This window comes from Ursus arctos, unplaced genomic scaffold (assembly GCF_023065955.2).
Source record: "Ursus arctos isolate Adak ecotype North America unplaced genomic scaffold, UrsArc2.0 scaffold_13, whole genome shotgun sequence".
Lineage (NCBI taxonomy): Eukaryota > Metazoa > Chordata > Mammalia > Carnivora > Ursidae > Ursus > Ursus arctos.
In genome coordinates, this window is record NW_026622797.1 from 36,247,573 (window position 1) to 36,272,631 (window position 25,059).

The following is a 25,059-nucleotide window of genomic DNA, read 5'->3' on the forward strand; positions in this document are numbered from 1 at the left end:
CCCACACTCTCTGTTTCTCCCCTGGGTCGGTCCTCTGCACAGACTTTCCTCTCTGGCCAGAACATGCCCTATGTCCCATTCCACCAGCTCTGCCCAAACTCCCCCTTCTGATCTTCGTACAGATCACTCCTTCTGGGCAGCTCTCCCTGACCCCCCCGGCTCCATTCAGGGGTCTGGCTCCATGCTCCTATAGCACTTGGCACTTCACCTACAATGGCAATTATCTTATTATATTGTAATGATTCATCTACACTGAATTCTGCTTATCTCATCCATTGTGCCCCTGACATGGGAAGGGCTTGATAAGTGCTCAAAAAAAATTATGAAGGGCTTTTCAGGCCACATTAAGGAGCTTGAACTTCACCCTGTACATAAAGGAGACAGTTTTTAAAAGGAAAAGTGAAATGACCCACCAGTGTGGCATTTATCTGACACATATAATTAGCTCAAACAGAGGAATAAAGTTATTTCCCCCCCCCCGATAACTTCAAAAGTGCACAGGAAACCTAACTTTTTGCCAGCCAAGAAGTTCTTGGTATCTGGGCCCAAGAAGATTTTGATTACAAACTGTCACTTACGGACCATGACAGTCTAGCCCCTCGAGTGCTCACCTCCCAGCTCTTCGTGGTCGGCTCACTGAAGAAGTTGTCGATCATATTCAGTTCTTCCTTTTCCACCACCACAAAGCCTTGCTCTTTGGCATCTTTCCCATAGACGTCAGGAGACCACTGAACAAAGAACGTGTACAAGTGATCCACCCTGAAAAACACGTTCGTCATAGAAGTTAACACCAAATCCACTTTCCTGGCAGGCACAAGTAGGGACTTGAGCGCTCACAACCACCTTTTCCCTACTTGGCAAATCCATCTCACTAACTGGGAAATTTCCTAGTGTGAATATGGTCTCTACTAGTGCATTCCAAATTTGGAAAATAAGTCAAATAGAGAAAGCAGAAGCCCACAGACACTGAAAACCTGTCCTTCAATCTGAGGGAAAGATCAAGAGATGGGACATAAAACTGAACAACACAATGAAGGATTTATACCAAATATTTACTCCTCATTGGGTCTTCATTTATTGGGTACTTGTATTCAATGGGGAAAAAAACTGATGTGATCCTTTAGCTGGACAAGATAAACAACACTTCAGTGGGTTTTTATATAGTTGAAGCACTGTTACAATTTCAACAAAACACCTTTAATAACTACAAAGTAAATAATACGAGTTGTTTTAACATTAGAAGGAGACCTAATTTTATTGACATGGGAATGTGGTTTGCTTCCTATTTCTCTGTTCTCTCAGACATATTAACATCGGAAGGTACTGCAGAATCTAGAGAGACGGCTAATTTCCAAGCAGAGATTATTGCTCATTTTAAAAAGTTATAATTAGGTAAAAATATTATAACAATGTTGCTTATAGCTTGAATGTTTGCATCCCCTCAAAATTCATATATTGAAACCCACCCCAAATGTGATGGTATTTAAACAAAGGACCTTTGGGAAGTGCTTCGGTCATGAACCCTCATTATTGGGATTAGTGCCCATATAAAAGACTCCCTTTTCACCATGTGACACAATGAAAGGACAGTCATCTATGAACAAGGAAGTGGGCCTTTGCCAGACAAATCTGCCAGCACTTTGACCGTGGACTTCCCAGCCTTTAGAACTGCGAGGAATACATTTCTGCTGTTTATAAGCCACTCACTCAGTCTACGGTATTCTGGTGTGGCAGCACAAATGGATGAAGCCGAATATTAATAGAACTAAAACAAAAAAGAAATGTCCCCCACAATTCTGAAATCCCAATGGCTCAAACGGTTTTTAGGTTTCTATATTCCTATCTGTTCTTGTCCATATGTATACAATTTTCTTTTCACTGTCATCAGGGCCAAGATACAATTGTTCGTGATATGTACCATTAAATTACACACATCTGCCACGTTGCTAGTATTTGTACTGACTCTTAATGGCTAATTTCATGAGAGTAATAAATCACGAATAGCCTGGATTCCCATGTCCTCAGGGTATTTAGCTTGTTCCCATTTCTTCAATTGTACAAATGTTACAGTGAACATCCGCAGGGTCTATGCCTTTCACCATCTTTTGAATTATTTCCTTGAGATTAGTTCCCAGAAAAGGGATTACTGGGCCAAAGGGCATGATTTTATAGCTTGTGATTCATCCTGCCAGGTTGCCTCTGAAAGGCTAACTCGTTTACTCTGACACCAGCAGTGGAGTTGGCATTAACGTTCTTAACACTCTTGCTTACTCTTGTTTTAAAAAAAGAGTCTAAAATTCTACAATTTTTACCTGGCTCACGTTGCATTTCTTTGAGTGTTTGTGTGCTGAACAATTTTCACATGTTTTCTTCCTGCTACAGCTTTTCTTTCATGAATAGGCTCCTTGTGACTGTGGAGTCAGTGTTTTCCTTGTCAGTTTGAGGGAACTTTTATAGAACGTAAACATGAACCACTTATCAACTGTGTTTCAAAGCCCCTGTTTCCCTTTTATATTAATCATATCTTCCATAATATAGGATTATCTATTTTCATATACTTGAGAAGTGTATTTCCTCGGCGAATACTCCTACTCGTTCAAAACACGGAGAGCTGGCATCCAAGATAAGGTGTGTATCGGTGTGTATGACATGCTACCATTTCTATTTAAAAACACAGGTATAGATATAATTCTACATGGCTGTGATGGTTAATTTTAAATGACAACAACTTAACCATTGTTTGGTCAAACAGTAGTCTAGATGTTGCTGTGAAGGTGTTTTTTTTTTTAGATGTGATTAACATTTAAATCAGCAGACTTTCAGTAAAGCAGATTACCCTCTATCATGTGGATGGGCCTTGTACAATCACTTGAAGGCCTTAAGAGAAAAAGACTGAGGTCTTCTGAGCAAGAAGGAATTCTGTCTCTAGATAGACTGCATACCTGAGACTACATTATCAAATTCTCCCTGGGTCTCTAGCCTGCCAGCCTCCCCGGCAGATTTCAGACTGGCCAACTCCCACAACCATATAAGCCAAATTCCTTAAAACAAATCCTTCTCTGTGTGTGTGTGTGTGTGTGTGTGTGTGTGTGTGTGTGTATCTCCTTTTGGTTCTGTTTCTCTGGTGATCCCTGACTAATACAATGGACTCTTCTGAAAGGTTATACAAAAAAACCGATCAAAATGGTTACCTCTGGGGAATGGAATGGCGTGGAAGAATGACATGTTTTACATCATATATATCTTTAAGTTATTTTAATTTTTGGAGTAGGCAGGACGCTTTCATGACTCAAACATCAAAATTATATTTTAAAAAGCAAATAATGAGAAGTTTCCTCTCACTCACATCCCTGTCCACCAAATCCTGTGCCCATCCTTTTCCCTTATAGATGACCGCTTTATTCATTTCCTGTATATTTTCGTAGTGTTATATAGATCTAAATAAATATAAATACATATTCTTTTTGTCTTCCATTTCTACAAAGATCATACTAGTCTCTATTTTACTTTTTTCATTTAACAATATAGCCTAGATACCTTTCCACATCAGTATATAAATGGTTTCCTCATTCTTTCTTTTATAGCTGCCCAGTACTTTACTCTGCGGATTTACCAGAGCTTATGCAATCATCCTCTACAGAGGGACACTTGCGTTGTTTCCAAGACTGTGCTGTTACCAACAATGCTGTGACGAATAACTTCGTGTGTGAGTCACTTCACATGTGTACAGGTATAGCTGTAGGATATATTCCCAGAAGTGGGACTGTGTTGTCAGAGGAGCAATTCCCTTATAACTTTGCTATATAAAAACTAACCTTAAAAGGTTAAGGAATGATATCATTGTTTGTCTTCCTATCCTAACAATGATATCATTGTTGCCTTCCTTGAATCTTTGAAGTATTTTTACCATGTAGTATAAAATTTCCCATTAAAAATTAACTTAGAAAAAATTAATCACCACTCCAGAGAGGTTTGATGAGTATACAATTCTAACTCTTTCAGTTTTCTAACACTTAAAATTTAGTCCATCTGAACTGTATTTTATAATAGAGAACCAAATATGCTTCACTCTAACTCTTGGAAAAGAAGACATTTACTACGTGCATATCCACATTGAATAAAATGATTTCCTAATTATTTGTTGGCTAGCTTACCTGTGAGAAAGAGAAAAGCAGTCCCTGATACCTGGAGCTAGCCTGGCACTCCTAGCTAGGCCCTGGTATTCTCCCATTGAACATAAACAATTTCACAGAACTTCAACATCAGACAAGACTGCTCTATGACTATGATGAATCGTGACGAAAACAAGACCATTCTGACATCCCATATCTGAACAAAAACACAAACATGAACATTCTCCAGCCACAAAATTGACCAAACATCCCTCCAATTTGGCTAATATGAATGACTATGCTTCTTTATTTATTATAGCATTAACCTCTCTAGTCTAGTTCCTCTCAGATAAGACTTATAAGATACCCAATCATAGCATAACCTCTGCTTGATAGCATATAATCTAGAACAAATTCCCACTTCCTTAAGTCCTTCCCTGAATCACCTAGCACAAATCTAAATCCTATACCTCCTTTCTAGCACCCTCTTTCTTAGATGGTCTATGGTCCCATGGTATGTGTTCTCTCTTACAACAACAAGTCAACCCAACTCATTCAACTTTAGGTGTGTTTCTGGTGGTCTCTGGCCAGAGGGCACTGCCTCCTTCAACAACACTCCCTGCATACCCACTATGTGTCAGTGACCCTGCGCTCATGGAGATTACCTTCAGGAATATGAGAGCTAAGGGGGGATACTGGGTATCATTAAATTCAACTAACTCTCCTTAGATATAAGGGAATGGGGCTATGAAGTCTACTATCAGCACCACAGCCAGGACTAGATCTTCTGAGGTGACAACCAGGGTTCTTTCAACCACACTACAACTCCCTCCCCTTATTCCACCTTGATTTCTAAATCGTTCCCCAGTTCACTTCCTGGTTATGACACTAGACACATTTTTATCACTTTTTGGACTTAGTTCCCATGAAGGACTGCTCATGTATTCTCTAACAGTGTACCCTCAGAGGGAAAGTCACTACATAAGCATGAACAATGAAGCAGCATCCCAAGAAATGCTAAAAGCTCATGCTGACACATATCCCTGTGCAAGACTGCAAGGGAATGAGGAATGAGGTATAGATTTTATATTAGGGGCACCTGGGTGGCTCAGCTGGTTAAACATCTGCCTTTGGCTCAGGTCATGATCCTGGTGTCCTGGGACTGAGCCCCATGTTGGGCTCCCTGCTCAGCAGGGAGTCTGCTTATCCCTCTCCCTCTGCTCCTCCTCGCCCCATTCATACGCTCTCTAATAAGCACAATCTTAGAAAAAAAAGAAAAAAAAGATTTCATTCTCCTTTGGACATTATAAGAAAATATAAATTGTGCAAACTGCAAGTCAATAAAGATTTTAAGGAGAGACCCTATCCCAGCAATCACCAGCTACTTCTCTTTTTGGTGACAAAGACATTAAGTTGCTTGAGGAGACCATTTAAACAGTCTTTTTATTATGTAGATGTAAGGTAAGTAAGATTTATTATTCTGGAGGGAGAGATAATTAGACATTCCTTACTTGATGAAGACAACTTGTGCTTACAACCCATTGGGAAGGGTGGATGGGTTAGAAGGTGGGAGAGAGAGAATATTTGTATAAGGTCCAAAGGATTTCCTAGGAAGGAGGAATCCTCTGCCTAATACCCTCTCTTTTGAAGAGATTTTCAAAATTATTAGAGCATCTTTGATTAATTAAGGTGGTCTTAACAGAGATAAGACCGCAAGAAAGGACAATACCTCTATCCCCACCATACCCTTCTTGAAAAGAAACTCTTCAAGGCAGCAGAGGGAATGGTCTAGATTGATGACCTGGGATTCACACAAATGCCATGATTATTTTAGGAGGAGGTCAATTTGGGGATAGTGTGCTGTTGGTAAAACCGAGACCAGACTATCTGCCACACTGGGTATACCATGGAAGAGAATGGCTACTTATGTGTATGTGTGAGTTTCTCAGGAGCTGTAACAAGTTGGGGTGGAGGGGGACAAGGTCAATTTTGGCATAAAGCATCATTGCCTGCCAGTGCCATTCTCTCTAGAAGAAATAATCTCAGCCTGGGGCAGTGACCTGGGGTGACTTTGTAAGAGGGCCTCTTCTCCCAAACCTCTTCCCATGGGACTGCGGGGTTTCCAGTGGGTGGTGAATCAAGCCTCCGGATTTGTTTGTTGCCAGAGTGAGTGCCCTCAGTGTGTCAAGAGCAGCCAGAGCCAGTCCTTCAAACTGGGTAAGCACTGGCTGTCTTGGACTGGCCACAGAAAGAAGTAACTGGAAAGGAGGAAAGAGGTACTTTCAAAATATCACAGAAAAAAGGGTCAGAGTCGTAAAAATTTTAATATTAAACACAGAAGTGACCTTGTGTTTTAAGCAACGCTGATGATCTATATCAATGACCTAACAAGAAAAGATGTGGTTCCCCGTTTCACGGACCTTCTATTGTACGGTAACTCTAAGAGGCAAGTATTATTATGCCCAACCTGAGGCTCAGCAAATTGAGTGATGTGCCCAAAGCCCCCATCTCTGGAAATATTCCAGCCAGTCTAAGCTGACTGCCTCTTCTTTTAGGAGTGCTGAACTCTAAGGAGGACAGTGTATTTTTGTACCTGTCCACAGTCAGAGGTCAACTACTTCCCTGGCTTTGGGCTTCACTACTTAGAAGCCCCAGGCGGCCCTGAGGCTCAGGCTGCCCGCCCGCTCTCCCTCCTCGCACGCCTTCCACCAGCAGGCTCACAGCACCGGCAAGACTGCGCTCCGTGCCTGAGCGGCGTCGCGGGGCAGCCGCCGCGCCTCAGCCCTGCTTCCCGGACGGTTCTCCACCAGCTGCAACGCGCGAGACGGAAGCCCTGGACGGCCTCCCTCCCGCCTCAGGTGGTAGGCTCTACCTCTGCCACCAGCAAAGTCACCCCAACCTGGGGAAGCCTCCGGGGAGCTGAGCTGCGAAACCTCACAAGTACGTCCCACAAACAGGGCACCCTGGGGGAAGTGTTCGTGCCTCTTCTCTCAGCTGTTCAGAGCACTAGCACAGCCCGATTCTTCCCCTCAACGAGAGCCTCCCACATAAACTCTCCTTCTCTCACATAGACAAGAGTCCCCGTATTATGCCTCTGAGAACAAAGCAAAAGAAACAAAGAATTAAGATGGCCTGTTTCGCAAGAGAAAATTAAAGTCATTTGGAACCAATCTGATTACTTAACTCTTACGTCTCTGGAGACCGAATGGAAGGAATCAACGTCCCCCTCTTTCCAGCTCCACTTCTGCACAATTCTCCAGCCTTTGTTTATTTTTACTAATATTTAATTGGGGGGAGCAAGGAAGAGGATATGACTTCATCTTTTTTCCTTCTAGATTAGAGTGCCTGTAAGTTTATTTAAGTTTATTTAACCTAATTCTTGGAATGGTTCTTTTTTGGCTAACTGGGTTTTCCTGGTCATTAGTTCCCAGAAGTCAACCCTGCCCTCTGGAAGCAGGCCTCAAGTTCTGGAAATTCCCCTCCTTGTCCTTCTGCCTCTACTTTACCCATTCTTTCCTCCTTTCTATACCAGCTCTACTCTCACCTTGACCCCCACTCTCCCTCCTTCCCCAGCCATTAGCCCCTCCTCGATTCACACACTTCAGGCCAATCTTTACATCTCACCCTCACTGTTGCCCCCTAGCAGTGCAGCTCTGATCCCCCGACTACACCTGTCCTTCCCAACACCTCGCAGAAACAATCATCTTGCTGACTCCTCCCTTGTTTGGGATGATGGATGTTGCTGGGTTTTCTTATCTGTGCTTAAGGATCACTACAAATCAAAGGCACTTAACCTAAGAATCCCCCCCTTTGGGGCTCCCTACTCACCTCTAAATCACTTCCTTTACTACTCCAAGCAGTAGCTATTTCAGACCTCTGCTTTTGCAAGCTCTCCACCTCTCTCTCCTACCCGCCTTCCTCTCTGAACACTCTCCATTGTACCATCCTAATAATGCACTCCCCTCCACCGTCCCTCTTAGCATCCTTCTCTTCAGAAAAAGGAACTTTCCTTTCACCCATTTTAACCCTCTTATCTGTACTTTCTTTTTTTTTTTTTTTTTAAAGATTTTATTTATTTATTTGACAGAGATAGAGACAGCCAGCGAGAGAGGGAACACAAGCAGGGGGAGCAGGAGAGGAAGCATAGCAGAAGAGCCTGATGTGGGGCTCGATCCCATAACGCCGGGATCACGCCCTGAGCCGAAGGCAGGCGCTTAACCGCTGTGCCACCCAGGTGCCCCTCTTGTCTGTACTTTCAACAGTCCTAATGGTTGGTGAATTTCCTCCATTATTTCCACCCCACCTCTCCATGCCTTTATTCCCTTCACCTTAATCCATGAACCTTCTTGCATTTCCCCCTCCTTAAACATAAAAGCCTCTGGATTTTGTTTCTCCCTAAAGCTCCCTTCCCCTACCTCATCTTCCCTTCAGAACATTTTGTTAACACTTGGGTTAGCATATTTTCCAACTTCTTTTCATTCCTGAATTCTTCCATTCTGATTTTATTAACCTTCTGGTATATGCCCTTTGCTAAACCTGCCTCAGATACTATCTGGATGGAGGCAGAGTTTTTTTAACCTTTTTCCCTTCCTCCCTACTTCAGTGAAGCTGATTTTCTTTTCTTTTTTTAAAAGATTTTATTTATTTATTTATTTATTTATTTATTTATTTATTTGAAAAAGAGAGAGAAAACAAGCAGGGAGGAGGGGCAGAAGGAGAGGGAGAAGCAGGCTCCCCACTGAGCAGGAAGCCCAATGCAGGCCGAGATCATGAGATCATGATCTGAGCCGAAGGTAGATGCTTAACCGACTGAGCCACCCAGACACCCCTGATTTTCTTAAAAGTGACCTGTTGGCAAACTCAATAGAATCTCAGTCATCATTTGTCTTGACTTCTGAAAGCCTGTTAACGGTTCTTTTGAAATCCACTCAGTAACGCACCCTGTTTCTGATGAGTCACTGGGTTTCTCTGGCCTCAGCTATCTCAGGATACCTCTGGTCAAGCGAACACGATTACCAGTAATCACTGCCATACCGGCTGCTGTCATGTAGCCCTGGGTGTGGTAAACACACGTGAGTAGGGAATGAGGTCAAGTGCTAGATCCTAGGGAAGCTAGTATTTAAGGAGGAAACAGAAGTAGTCCTGGAAGAAAGCCAAGAAGAAACAACAGGAAGGCAGAAGTGATCTTACAAAATGCAAATCTGATCACTTTACCAGCTGTATAAAACCCTTCCAATGTCTCCTTGGAGGTTTTAGGGTAAATTCAAACTCGCTGGGGGTGTCTGAAGAGCATTGTTTTGTGCCTGTCTCCAAAATGTGCTCTTTGTTAGAGCCATATGTTCTTGTACCTTGGCGCCAACATCCACTCTCATGCTGCTGCCTCTTTTCTTTATTATTATTATTTTTAAAGAAGGGTGACGGGGGCGCCTGAGTGGCACAGCGGTTGAGCGTCTGCCTTCGGCTCAGGGCATGATCCCGGTGTTGTGGGATCGAGCCCCACATCGGGCTCCTCCACTATGAGCCTGCTTCTTCCTCTCCCACTCCCCCTTGCCTGTGTTCCCTCTCTCGCTGGCTGTCTCTATCTCTGTCAAATAAATAAATAAAATCTTAAAAAAAAAAAAAAAAAGAAGGGTGACGACAACAGTAAGCCTAGAGGAGAATCATCTCAGGCTGGGGTCAGGGAAGCCAGGGGTCATGGTTACTTACGCTGACTGTTGAAGGAGGGGAAAGAGGCAGTTAGAGGAGGAAGGCAGATGGCATTCTCCCGCAGGGAACTTGTGCAAAAAGACATGGTGCGCGAGAGCAGGATGATGCTAGAAGGAGGGCAGAGTGGACATGGTTGAGAGAAAGAAGGGCAATGTGGATGGGTCACCGGTGCCTTCTGCCAGAGGGTTCTGTGATGAGGACAGGGCCACTGAGATGCAGGGGACTCAGGCCCTGCCCCAGAGTGCTCAGGTAGAAGGGAGTAAACAAAACATCTGGACACAGTTCCAACAACACAATGACAGAAGCCAGTGGGCATCTGAGCTGGGAGGTGTGCAGAGCAGGAATTCCTGAGGGGTGCAATGAAAGAGCAAGACTGAGCCTTTGCTTTACAGAATGGCAGGAAAGGAGAAAGAAAGAACCAGAGGGGCTGGGTCACTGGGCGGGTCACAGAGAGCACAAGATAAATTGCTTGGACCTTATCCTGCGGCTCCTGTTTTCCAAAGTGTAGTAGGGGCGGCTCTAGTGACTTCAGAGAATACACAGAAGACCGGATTTTAATAGCTAGATACTTACTTAAAGAAGATTGCCTAAGTAAATAAAAATGGATGTAAGTCCTCTAAACAACTATTAAGTAAATAGTAGTACAGATGGCGTGCAGATATGGGGACGTTTGTGGAGGAAGTGTGTGAATGAGTGAAGCACCGCTGTGGGCACTGTGGAGGCAACAGCCAGGGCTTTCGCCGGAAGTGGCCTGGCCAGATCTGTGGTTGAGAAAGATCGCTGTGAAGCCAAGTCCAGAAGGGCAAGAAAAGATAGGACTAGAAACAAAGGCTCTGTTGAGAAGGCTACATTAGTTATCCAACCAAGAGCTGCTCAAGGCCACAGCCCACACGTGACAGTGGACACGGGGAGAAGCTTGCCATACATACTCCTCTAGGTACAAAACTGCTGCCAAACCATCCAGCGACAGTCGACACCAAAACCTGGCACTCAGGCTTTACGTTTTCTAACTACCAATTTGGGCTTAATCAGATGTCTTCATAAACTTCAAGGGCCTTTATCGTCAACACAAGGTTCCTTAAGGGATCCACCCCAAAGGAGACATCATATTCAAGTTACAAATCCCCATTTAGCAGATAGAATTGTCATCTGTGGAAAAGAAATCCAAAGAAGGTCAATGATACAAGTTCTTGAAGGGCATCAGCCTTACCTCAGAGGCAGCAAAGCACTAGGAGCATTAAGAGAAGGAACAGCAATGACAGCAGCACAAATAACTTTCATTAAGTGCATGGACAAGTTCATTTTTCCCTCATAAAAGCCCCATGAGGTAGCCGCTATAGTTATCAGTTCTATTTAATGGAAGAAGACAGACGCTTACACAGATTACCTTGACCAACACCACACAGTATGTTAGGGGTGGACCTGGGATCAACCTCAGGTCAGTTCATGGTCTCAATCAATATGCTTCACCTTTTCCTTTATGGTTAGTCCCACTGTCATTTTCTTAAAAGCCCATCACTGACAAAACTGAAGGGTTGAGGGGCACCTGGGTGTCTCAGTCAGTTAAGCGTCAAGACTCTTGGTTTTGGCTCAGATCATGATCTCAGGGTCACGAGACTGAGCCTGCATTAGGCTCCATGCTCAGCAGGGAGTCCGCTTGAGATTCCCTCTCTCTCCCTCTGCCCTCCCCACCTCTAAAATAAATAAATAAATAAATAAATAAATAAATAAATAAATAAATCTATTAAAAAAAAAAAACACCTGTAGGGATGGGATGTGGAGGGATATAAAACCTGATGAAAACTCTGAGTTGATGCTTGGAACAAAACAGTACTATTCATACTTAGGTGTATGGGCTGTAGGTACAATTACAATCTATTTTCTCAAAATTAGCTCTGGAGGGATTGTATTTACTGTTACCTTTGTTCTTTCTTCTTCTTTTCTCTTTTTAACATCGTTGTGAGGTAAAGTGAAAAAGCACACATGTCTAAGGTAAAGACCTGAACTGGTCCCATTTGTTACTAGCTGGGGGCTTTGGGAAAGTTCCTTAATCTCTCTGAGCTTCTAAAATGAAGGTAAGAAAACCTAGCTCCTCATATAGGTGTCTGGAGCATTAAATGTATAAAGAAGTTCTATCTACCTTCAGACAGACCTTTTACAAAGTCCCTTCCGTGTGATTATCTAAAATCTTGCTACCACATACACCAACAAACTGGACCAAAATGACCCCGAAACAGTTAGGCATTCTTGTCTTATCAAGGATCACTTCACTCGTAGGAAAAGAAACTGGGGATCCACTCAGCAAGATATAACCCCCAAACCACCCACATGATTTAAAAATTATAAGCAGGAACCATCACACAATTTCCCAGCTATTACATTAGGAGCATACTTTAGAATACATTATGGCGCAGAGAATGGGAAATAATAATAAGACAAGGAAAGGGATGAAGAGAGTGAGAATGTGACCCCGAGACTGAGGAAATATACGTATATGCAGTCCCACCATTCACTTGTATTCCTGATGATAAATTAAAGATATTCCAGTGCACTTCAATCTAAAGCATCCCCAGACTCCATTCTGAATACAGCCACAGAAGCCCAACAAGGCAAAGCACTCTGGACCCAAGAAGTTGTTACCAGAAAACTACCACCCTCAAAACCCACCTGAATGGCCTGACCCAAGGTCCTTGTCTGAAAAAGGTCATTTTCCTTGCCCCATAAGGTCCCTTTCAGATTCAGTATTCTACAACTCTAAATGAAACCAATGGTTAGTAATGCCCTGGTGTAATGCCCATCATTAAAGGGTCTTAGTGTGCTTATAAAAAGAAATTTTATTTATAAAATACCAACTAAATATGTTTCTTTGTACTGGTTCACCAAATATAATAGGACAGCTCTTTTGAGAATCACTGATCAGAACAATAACTACAGTTATAAAAAGGATCACTTAAAAATAAATAAAATCTAGAAGTTTCTATTAATATCAATGTTGGAGGCCTGAGGCTGGCAGCCCATAACCTTGGACTCCGTATCTGTATTTTCTTTTTTAATTAAACAGTGGCTAATACTTAAAAATTGGGGAGATCTGACACACATAATCCATACTTCAACTTCTTTTGAAAATGATGGGAAGATCAAGCAGCACCAGGCTCATGTTCCCACACAGCAGCATTCCGCGGCAGGCACAGAGGTACATAGGTACGCAGCAGCTGTTCCCCAAGGCAGGTAATTAACACTCACACCCCCAAGCTTCCCTCCCTCCATTCCTCCATCTGGCTCCTGCAGGCATGTAGGCTTGCAATAATTACTATTTCTGCATACTTACTCCCAAACAGTGTGTGCAGCACCCATTGGCATTAACTATTCTGCAGGGGAAACAGGCCACGAGCTACGCTCCGAAGTGCTAGTGTTCACTCCTCCGGCAGAAAGCACAGCCACCAGAGTGAAGAGCTCCTATGAAGGGGGTTCTTTTTTCATGAACTTGGATCTGGCTACAGAGTCACTGATTAACTCGAGACATTTGCCAAAGCTGGTTACTGAAATTACTGAAGGGTGGCTGCCTAATAGTGCTTCTGGAAGGTGATGATGAATTTCTAGAACTTGAAGTTAATGAGAAAAAAGGAAAGGTGACCAGAAAAAGAATGAGGGGGAAGCAGTATCACTTCAAAACATTTTAAAGCATAATTTTAAAAGCATTAAAAAAAAATTGACATCATTGACTAATAATCCTATGATTTATACTTGTTCAGCAGTTTTCCAGAACTAAAATTTGTGTGAAATACAAAGAAAGATCATTTCTTTAAGGATTATTTTGGAGACCTTTTTTTTTTCTCTAATAGTAACACTTTTACCTGAAAACATCACAATAAGAATATATTATGATATGTGTTATACTTGAAAATCACAGGGCTTATATTCTGAAATATATCTGGTTTGGCTATGGAGGGCCTAAACTGTTCTAGAAAGTACAGTACTTTAAAGACTATTTAACACTATGGTCTTACTGGCATTGACAGTTATTAAAGATTTCAATTTAGCCCTGACCCTGCTAAAAAAAGCAAGATGACTTTTGATCAGAAAATACAGCACTATCTACGGTTAAAGATTTCATGCTAGAAAACTAGGTTAGTTTTTTATTCCTTTAATGTACCCTTTTTCTTCAAGGAAAATGCTCTTGAGAGCACTTTGCTTAGTCCTCACGACGGTCCTTATGATTTGGACATTTTTCCATTGTAAATCTAGTTTAATAAGAGAATCAGTTTTCTTTTTTATGATTTTACTTGTTACTACAAAAGTAATGCATGCAAACTAAATGCATGCCCAACATTTAATGGCAAAAAAAGATACATTTAAGTAAAAGCAGTTTACTAATATGTGTATGTGTGTGTATATATATATATTTACACACCCACAATTATCGGATATAGACAGATACACACATACTATCATTATATTAATTCACACACAGAAAAAAGGCCAAAAGTCTACAAAAATATAAATAAATTGTAGTTAGCTTGGTGTAACAAATTTGAGCTTTTTCCTCCTTTTTGCTTTTTTGTATTTTTCTAAATATTATATAAAGTCTGTGCATTATTTTAGTGTAAGGAATAAGGTATTTAAATATTTTTATCTATGAGATGACAGGCTAATTTATTCATGCATCCATCCAATTAACATTTAGGAGTACATTACATACTAGATCCTATGCTGTTTTTAGGACATAATATAAGACACAGTGTCAAAAGCCCCAAGTAGTCCACATCTGTAGAAGAGCGTAAGAAGTGCTATGACAGGGGCGCCTGGGTGGTGCAGTCGTTAAGCATCTGCCTTCGGCTCAGGGCACGATCCCAGCGTTCTGGGATCGAGCCCCACATCAGGCTCCTCTGATAGAAGCCTGCTTCTTCCTCTCCTACTCCCCCTGCTTGTGTTCGCTCTCTCGCTGGCTGTCTCTCTCTGTCAAATAAATAAACAAAATCTTAAAAAAAAAAAAAAAAAAAAAAAGAAGTGCTATGACAGAGGTGGGGGTAGGAAGTGCTATGACAGAGGTGGGGGCACACTACATCTACACTAGACAGGGAACACTTCTTAGAGGAGACATTTGGATTAATAAATGTACGTAGGTGAGGTGGGTAACGGGGGTGGGCATGGGGAGGGAAAGCTGGGCATCACAAGCCAGCTGGTCAATAAGTCTGGTTCACATTTCCTACCACTGAAACATGGCCAGGTGTCCACAGAAGGGTCAGAATGGGAGCTAGAGATCCCAGTGATCTAAGTGGATACAATAAGTTGGATGTGGTGACGGACCAATGCGGGAAGATGACTGAGAAGCAAGATTTTGTCCGGATTCTGGCTTTGGGGACTGGGTGGCTGGTTCTATCAGTTACTGTGAGGCAGGAGTTGTGGGGACAGTGGCAGGGACAAAAGCAGAGATAAGAACCCCAGTATAGGGTATGATCTGCCTTGAGATTGTTTGATCCATGGATGATCCAAATATTGAGGACTATCAGGTATATATGTGTTTGGGGCTCAGTAGAAAGTTCTACACTGAAGATACCTGGACATGACTGGCATATAAGAAATAATTAATTAGGTGCAGGCAATTGTATATATAGTGAGAAACAGAGAGCACCATTTACAGGGTAACATTTAATGAGGAAACAGAAGGAAAGACTGGCAAGGAATGACAGAAGGATAGAGGGTGTGAAAGAAAAGGATGATGGTCAATGGTATCAAATGCTATAGAATGTTATGGTAAAATAAGAACACAATAATCTCTCTTTGTTTATCATAATGTGCGGGACGCCTCAGAGATTCTAGCATTTCATTCTGAATCTGAGGCTGCAGGATGTTCAGGGAAGGACCAGGGTACTCTGTATGTTTAAAGGCTCCTAGATGGTTTTATTACAAAGCGAAGTTTGGCACCCACCGATCTAAGCCACGAATTCTTTGTTAATTCTCTATACTTTCATCTCTATGAGACAGAACACGTTCCTTCACAGGCTTTAGTCCTCAGTATTTCTGAATTTAGAAACTGAGATTGCTCCTGTAAGAGGAAAAGGTGCCAGACTTCAAGTCCTCCCCCGCCCCCCGAGCCTGTGTGTTTCTGGGTTGTTCACCAGTCAAGTGTAGGTTGAGAAAAGACGGTTACTGCCAGTCTAGGGAGAGATCATTGTGGGAGCACTACTTTGGGAAACAAAGGATCTGCACAGCTAGAGAAGAGAGGGAAACACCCGAGTTCAGGATTACAGTATTTTTAAGAAGTGCCAAGCTAGGAAGGTCCTAGGCCTTGCAGGGAAAACCCATAAAGTAACCAATCTTAGTAGAGTCACGGATTCAGGCAAACGAAGAAAAAGTGAGGAAGGCAGGCCAGTCTACTAAGAGCTTTAACCAACGAACATGGGGTTTAGACTTTAATTCTGAAGGCTTAGGAAAATTTTTGTGGCAATGTGACAAGATCAAAAGACCTTTTGAGAAGATTATTTTGGCCATAAGGTAACAAAATAGATTTTAAGGGGAGGAACTAGAGAATAGGGAGCCATAGTTTAGGTTCACGAACTGTGTTCACTGAAGAGTCGTGTAAAATAAGGTAACTGGATCTTGTGATACGAGCTTCAGGGGAAGGAATATTGTAGCGTTCTGTTTGTTGCAGGCCAGACAACCGCGGTAGCACCTAAAAGTTCATTCTAATAATAAGCCAATGCTAGAACCAGCCTGCAACTAAGTTAGACTACCTAATATTAGAGAAAGGACACTTTAGTCAAGCTCTTTATTTCCATACAACGTTCTCATTAGACTACCTCAATTCAGCGAATGAGCACCCACGGAGTATCATCCAAAAATATCAGTCACTTCCTCTCCTCATCATTAGTGAAACACAGCTAGTCAGACGGAGAGCACTTCGGCAAGGCCCAAGGATATGAATCAATGCTGCAAATTTTCATTCCCTCGCTAGTCACGAAACGACCGTGAATGTTTGCAGTATCTCCCACCTCTGTTTCAGTGATTTGTCAGCCTAAGTAAAGGGTGTAATTAAGGCAGTTTCAGCTGCCTGCTCTAGTGTCTAGTTATGAGAATGGGATCTGAAATCAAATGGATTTGATATCTGCCAGCGTGAGCAAGGTGTGGAAAACCAGTACGTCCTACTTTCCTCATCGGTAACAGGAGGAATAACACCACCTGCCTCAGGTGTTAAACTCCCACGAGTTTTAAGTGAGATACCCACCCAGAGGCCCACGCCAGGAAAGGGCTAAGGGGGGCACAGACTGAGCACTCTGCCTGCCTCTTAGCCCTCTCTCACTTACAGCTGGGGAAACTGAGCACGGAGCTCGTAATTTCTTTGCTACTCCCCCCCTCGAATGAAGAGTGGCAATCCTGCTCTGGATAGTGAAGCATCATTTAAAAGTATGTGTTTGACCAGAATAATGTGACGCACTTTCTAAGGCTGTGATTCAGGCACCAGATTCTATCAGGCTCCAAAGAAGCTGAGACTCATCGTTTAAAAATGAATACAATTTCACACAGATGGCACACCATGGAACACTCACATGGGTGGCTTTCAAGCTTCACTCTAAATATTCCACAGCGAGGAGTGAATATTTTTGAAAGAGAAGAAGACACACAGATAGTTAAAAGGTAGATCCTGGCCAGGATCTGCCATCAACCAGTCACTCCTAACAATACAACACAGCTTTGATGACCACGGGGTTACATACATGGTCAACACAGCTTTGATGACCACGGGGTTACATACATGGTCAACACAGCCTTGATGACCACGGGGTTACATACATGGTCAATACAGCTTTGATGACCACGGGGTTACATACATGGTCAACACAGCTTTGATGACCACGGGGTTACATACATGGTCTTTGTAAGTGTGGCTGCTACTTCTAGAAATGTGAAAAAGGGAAATAAATCCCAAATTCTAGGTACTGTAATAAAGACTTTAAGACTGACAGAAATCGGACTAATGTAGTCTCTATATATAACGTCTTTAAACACATACATTTTTATATATATGAATATCCAAATAATCTCATAGAAATAAAATATAAATAGAGATAAGATAAATCCACTGTATTCTATCATCCCAATATCAGGAAGAATAACAAACAGAAAATTAAACTAAGAAATTCCTATAAAAACCTATTAAGAGAATAGCAACTATGAACATAAATCTATTCTAGATAGAGATAAGCACTGAATATGGACCATATTTAACTACAAAACACCTATTACTTGTCCATGGGATGAGATTCCATTGAGGGAAATGCTGACCTAAGAAAACACACCGTTCTTAAAAATGGGGTCTTGAACACTTGCTTCTATAGACGGTTTGGGCTAGGCAACCATGCAGAACTCTACAAAAAGAATCTAGAACTCAGGAAGTACTACTACTGCCCACAAATTGGATGTGAGAAACATGCATACAACGTTGATAGCACCTTTTAAAAGGACAGATACCTGTGTGCTCATGGGTATGTTACTCATTATACTTTTGAAAGTATTAAACAACTCTTTTATAAAATGCTGGGAACATCAGTTATTCTTGACATTACAGAAGAAAATATCATGCTTTCTAAAACAGAATCAACTCAGCTTGTACTTGAGGAGTTTATTCTAAATATGGACAGGCACAAAATATAACTATCTTATATAAATCAAAGTGCTTGCTGATCTTAATTAGAAGCTGATTAAAGAACACGGTATTTTAGAATAATTATTATTATTATTATTTTTTAAATATTTTATTTATTTATTCAACAGAGATAGAGACAGCCAGCGAGAGAGGGAACACAAGCAGGGGGAGTGGGAGAGGAAGAAGCAGGCTCATAGCAGAGGAGCCTGATGTGGGGCTCGATCCCAGAACACCGGGATCACGCCCTGAGCCGAAGGCAGACACTTAACCGCTGTGCCACCCAGGCGCCCCTAGAATAATTATTAAATATCTATCTGTGTATTGAAGTATAAATAAATTTTTATTATTAAAGGAGTCACCTAGAATAAAAAGCCTCAGGCCACTACTGACCTTACTTTACATAAACAAATGTCATCTACCAAGCACTCAACTTTAAAACAAAATGATTTTTTTTTTTTTTAAGATTTTGTCCATCCATTTGAGAGAGAGAGCATGAGCGGGGGTAGGAGGGGCAGAGGGAGAGGAAGAAGCAGACTCCCCCACTGAGCAGGGAGCCCAACTCCTGCTGAGCAGAGAGCCCAAAACAAAAACGACTTTAAAGGGCACCTGGGTGGTTCAGTAGGTTAAGCATCTGCCTTAGGCTCAGGTCATGATCCCAGGGTCCTGGGATGGAGCCCAAAATCAGGATCCCTGCTCAATGGGGAGTCTGCTTCTCCTTCTCCCTCTGCAGCAAGCCCTGCTTATGCTCTCTGTCAAATAAATAAATAAAATCTTTAAAACAAAAATGATTTTAAAGCTGCATTTGCTTCCTTACCAAACTGATAAAGAATCATAAGACTTAGATTTCACATCATGTGGAGAAAAGCGTACTCTCATGCTGATGGTATGTAAATATGTGCCTTAAACATATCCTCTGACTTGGTAAGACTACCCAAAGGATTTTATAAAGATGTTTAATGTAACACTGCTTTTAATGGCAAAAAATCTGGAACCATCTAATATCCAAAGCAGGAGCATCACTAAATCATTCAGAGAATGTATTAGGGGTGCTAAGTATGTTGTTCGTATACATATGATAACATAGTACTTCATGTAGAAAATATGTATAACATTAAGTGCAAGAAAAAGCATATTGCAAAATTGATTCTGCTTCCCAACTTACCTGTGTGTTAAAGTGTTCCTGAAATCATCTTAGCATAATTATTTTCAAGTTTAAAAAAAATTTTTAAACACCCACAGGCTCTCCTTTTCCTTTCTCTTATTAGCTTACTTATTACACGAATCACACTAACCAATTAATTCAGTTTGGATTTAACACTTACACATGACTTGGCAAATTCTACACAATTCCTGCCATTTAATTCCATTTCCATCTTATTTGAAAAGTTGGATATTATGAAATCAATTATTATAAAACATTTTACAGATTGAGATCATAAGGAATTGAAGATAAAAAGATGTTTCAACATGAACAGGAATTACTGGTTCTTTCTAAAAAAAAGAAATACTCTCTTAGTAGTAAGAAAAAAAGAAGATTGCATTTTTCACATAGAACAGTACCCAAATCTATGAAATACAATCATATCAAGTCTCTAAAAAGTACTAGGAAATGTTTCAAGAGCTTTTCATAAGCTTCTCAGGGTAGACTCCCAATCTTACTTATCTAGAACCAGCTCAGCACCTGCCAGTAAGTGTTCAAACAGGCTCTAATGACTTAATGCTCCACAATGACCCATTTTCCAAATTAAGAAACTATGTCTCAAATGGATAAAGTATCTCATTCTAAGGCACACTCTTCCTAGGAATTCTCATCCATCACTGCCTGATTCTGTGACTCATTATTCCACAGGCCAGAGCAGGGCAGCCCAAGACGCCACGGTCTTCCAGAGCAGGGCATGAGACGGTCGTCTTCTTACACTTCAGACAGCCGCTATCTCAGGCTTGTGCAAAGTAAAGGGGCAAAAATACCTGCTTGTCAATACCACAGACCTTATTGTTTGTTGTATTCTATCAGCTTAGGATTTCCTTCCAGATCAATTGTTTCTTTAGGAGCCATAGTCTTGTTTTTACAGACATAAAACTATAGATTAATAACGAAGTTAAAAAAATTTTAATGAAATTCTCTGCAAAAACAATTAGGGCTGAGTAAAGGGAACAAAGTATATGAAGATCAGTAAATTACTGTGAATACCACTGAGTATAGCGAAGTTTTAAGTAGTCAAAGCCCTAAATTATGTGGCTATTATGATTCATAATCACTTTCCGAATGGTGTATAAGCCTGGTCTAATGGTCTCATTCTTTTTTTTTTTTTTTAAGATTTTATTTATTTATTTGACAGAGAGAAAGAAACAGCCAGCAAGAGAGGGAACACAAGCAGGGGGAATGGGAGAGGAAGAAGCAGGCTCCCAGCAGAGGAGCCTGATGCAGGGCTCGGTCCCAGGACCCTGGGATAACGCCCGGAGCCGAAGGCAGACGCTTAACGACTGAGCCACCCAGGCGCCCCTAATGGTCTCATTCTTGACCAGTGGTTATCATTGTGCGGTTATTTTGTCCCTCAGACAACTTCCTCCCCCAGGCGATCTGGAGACTCTCTTGGTTGTCACAACTGGGGAGGTACGACTGGCGTCTCATGGGTAGAGGCCACAGATACTGCTGAACATCCTAAAATGGAAAGGACATCCCCTCAGAGAATTCAACAGCTCAAAATGTCAATAGTGCCACGGCTGAGAAATCCTGTACTAGACGATTAACCTAAGGTGAAACTATCCACTGTCCTCAAGTTTAAATTGGCACCAAGAGTGAGAGTACGAAAAGCCTGGATGTCCCAGGTCCTGGACAAGGCAAATCTCCCAAGCAGACTACTGTCCTCGCCAGCCGATTCAAGAGAAGTGTGGGATTCTGCAAGCTGCAAGGGAGACAGGGAGGGTTTAAGCTGACAGGCACTTCATCCTCTGTGAATGTCCACACGTCTCAAGTAGCACCGTACGGGTGTGCAAGAGGAAAGCACCAGCTTTGCTGGATCCACAGTGGTCAGATCTTCTGACAACTTCTACCAAGCTAAATAAAACCATGACTACGTAGTTAGGGAGTTTTATCTAAAATTGAATAACAAGATTGCAGGGGAAAAATCCAAACAAGATAAATAGCGACTATATGACCGCTTCCCCTGCCTCCTGCCCTGCCCACTTTCTTACTTGGTAGACTATTCATTAGGGGATGGCACCATGGAAGCCACAGAGCACGTTGTAAATGAAGAGGGAAATATTTCGGAAGAGTTAATTTCTTAGTAAAAATAACAAAAGGGGAAAGAACAAACATGTTTTAAAAATATCAGGAGGGGCGCCTGGGTGGCTCAGTCGTTAAGCGTCTGCCTTTGGCTCAGGGCGTGATCCCGGTGTTCTGGGATCGAGTCCCACGTCAGGCTCCTCCGCTGGGAGCCTGCTTCTTCCTCTCCCACTCCCCCTGCTTGTGTTCCCTCTCTCGCTGGCTGTCTCTCTCTCTGTCAAATAAATAAATAAAATCTTAAAAAAAAAAAAAAAACTATCAGGAACAACAGAGAGGAAGAGTGAAGCACATCTGTGAAGCTACGTCAACATCAGAATATGAATCTTCTGTGAGCTTCGATGCACGGGAGGAATCAAAGAGATCTCCAATGAGAATAAGGTGCCACATTTGGAAGGTCTATGAGAGGACACTTTAACCTTGAAAGGGAGCCACTGCCAGGGAGACTTCACTCCGCTCCTGAAACTCCAACGGATGAACAGATCCAGTAAATAGAAAAGCAAGGAGAAATGTTTCATTTGATGTAGCAAGGGAATCCAGAAACGATCATCAGAATGTGGAAAGCAGTGCATGCCAAGTCTTAGCTCCTTAAGGACATGGTTGAGCCTGAAGTCTGAAAGATTTTCATAAATCGCAAATAAAAACCTTTTCTTATTTCTCACTCTGCACTTGGAGTTCTAGGTGGGAATTAACTATAGAACTGCTCCGTCTTTCCCAGTCTTAAACTAAAATGTGGCTTCCTGTAGGGTACGTACACAGGGAAACACATAGAAGAGCAATTAAAACAAACATTTCCTAACATCTCTACAAAGAAATCCATCAATAACAAAGTGAGATGCAATGGCTCCCAGAAAATGCTTGGTTAATGCAGGATTAGTTTAAGAAAGGAAACTAAGTACATCAGTTTAGCCAAAGACAAAAATCATAGAAGCTATAAAATATAACATAATGGAAGTAAAAAAGTGACCTACTCTAAAAAGGCCACAAGGGGCGCCTGGGTGGCTCAGTCAGTTGAATGTGGGACTTTTGATTTCAGCTCAGGTCATGAACTCAAGGTCCTGAGATGGAGCCGGGAGTTGTGCTCCATGCTGGGCGTGGAGCCTGCTTGAGATTCTCTCCCCTTCCCTCTGCCCCAACTCCCCCCTCAAAAAAATTTAAAAAATTAAAAGCCCAAAAACCCACCTGTGTAAGAGGTCAAAGAGAAGTATTTCAACATTACAGATTTCTTCTGGGTTAAAAAATGACAGTACTATAATAACTACATGTGTGGGATTGCTATACCTATTCTAGAAGAGTCCTTGGTGTGCACAGTTTCATTAAAGACAATAAAATAGGAAAAAACCCACAATTTCCTTATATTATAAACAATGTATCTGCCCAAAGAAAATGTGATACAGGTAATAGGTAGTTTTCCTGGAAGACCTTGTAAGTCCACATCACCAGCAACATGGCTGAAAGTTTCAGTGCTCTGTTTTCCTCATCGATAAAATCAGGAGTGGGCCTAAACCTCTAAGGAATTGCTGAGTGTGAAATTTGGTTTTAGAATTCCGATTTTAACATGTCTTCAGAAATTTACATTGCTTCTTTTGAAACATTTTTAAATAATAAAAGACATTCATTTTCTTTTTATCTCCCCAATACCCTGAAAGTTTCCATGAAACACCATGGCAGCCGCAGGCATAGGTAGAAAAGTATAATGCATAAACACAAAAATTATGTTGAATGTCCACGTTAACATGGGTTTGTATCTAAGACAGGGAACAGATATTATCAAATTCATTAATTAAAATCCTATTAACTATTTTTCATGTTAAACTATAATTTATTAAAATAGGGCAACTCCCTTGATGAGAATTATTCTGGATACTAATCAACCAGAAGGTGTGCCCTTGCTTGGAATTTAATTTTGCTTTATTAACAGTTCATGCTTAAGGAAGCTTGCTGAGTATATTCGTTCTTGGCAGGTGTGTTAGCCAAGAGGTTTGCCCGGATGATAATGTTAATGACTAGGTAGAAGGAGGACAAAATGTGTGAGTTTTACAATTTTGAAAACTAACTGCAAGAGCTTTGTAAAGACATTTTTACTCTACCACATATACACAAGGAAAACTTATTTTTTTCTAAAAATAATATCTCCTAGTCATTTTCTATTATAAAGATGTTCTTAATGATGTACTGCTAAAAAATTTCTATGCCATTATCCCTGCTGTCCTAGACTCACATGACCAATAACACTTCTTCTTTGGCAATTTCAAATCTCTAGAGGCGTACAGCCCCTGAAACCCACCCAGGTGATCCCACGTCACACTGCTCAAGCTGAGTCACAGATACTCCCTCCTTAAGGCCAAAGCAACCTTTAGTTCCCTAGAATAATAAGCACTTTTAGAATCACACCCATGCCTCTCTACTGTCCTTAGAGGGTTTAGATCTGCTCCGTAGTATTCTTTTATTCTTAACAGAATTGCACTTCCAATTATCAGCACTTGAGAATATCTAAATCTTCCTTCATTTAAAATTCAACTGTGTAGAAAGTTATAAAAGGGTTTCGGCACACAGTAGTTAGGATGACCTCAAATTTGCTAAATTGAAACCATTCATTAGCAGAAAATGACTCAAAAAAATATCCTTCTAGTCATGGAACACGACATCAAAAACTAAGGATGTACTGTATGGTGACTAATATAACATAATAAAAAAATTAAAAAAAAATCCTTCTAGAAATTCTAAAATATGCAATTAAGAGTAATGTCTTATTCAAGAATAAGATGAACTATTTAAAGATATAAAAAAAATCAAGGTGCAATTAGCATCTAATGGACCAACATTGTCCATTTTAGCCCACACTTACCTCTCCCGAGGAACAGCGAACCAGTACTCGGGCTGCTTTCTTCGTTTGCCATACTGCTGGACCATGGCTGCAGTGTGAGTGGCAAAGGATTTTCTCATTGGCTTTCCTACTTTAATGCACAGAAACATGGGTGGAGTCTTGCTTTTCTCCTCTTTTGAAGGAAGTATATCTGAATCACACATGAAAAAAAAAACATCCTCAATATTGACAATATTAGTGAAAGTAAAACCTTTCAACTTATAAAGAATAGTTCTCAATCCCCTCTTAGTGACAAAATCAAAACGTACGACACAAACACCATCAAATTAGAACTAATTACATTTTTCGGACCTTCTTTAGCACAAAAGGAAAAAGATTTGCATGTTTCAGTCTCTTCTGCATCACGTAAGATGCCACATATCGGGAATAAGCATAGAAACCAACACAAGGTGGCAGTTCCCGAGAATCCATCTCGATGAATGATAAC

The 25,059-nt window shown here is 41.4% G+C and overlaps 1 protein-coding gene across 7 annotated transcripts in view; it reads right to left on the reverse strand.

Annotated features, from left to right (window-relative positions):
- Positions 1–25,059, reverse strand: part of NCOA7 (nuclear receptor coactivator 7) — a 154,858-nt gene that overhangs the window by 18,333 nt on the left and 111,466 nt on the right. For all 7 annotated transcript variants that reach the window (XM_026504750.4, XM_057311069.1, XM_057311067.1 and 4 more), the window contains 2 exons: positions 24,594–24,762; positions 612–759 (listed from right to left, as the gene is read on the reverse strand). In XM_026504750.4, coding sequence (XP_026360535.1) covers positions 612–759; positions 24,594–24,762 — 317 coding nt within the window. The remainder of the gene's footprint in view (positions 1–611; positions 760–24,593; positions 24,763–25,059) is intronic.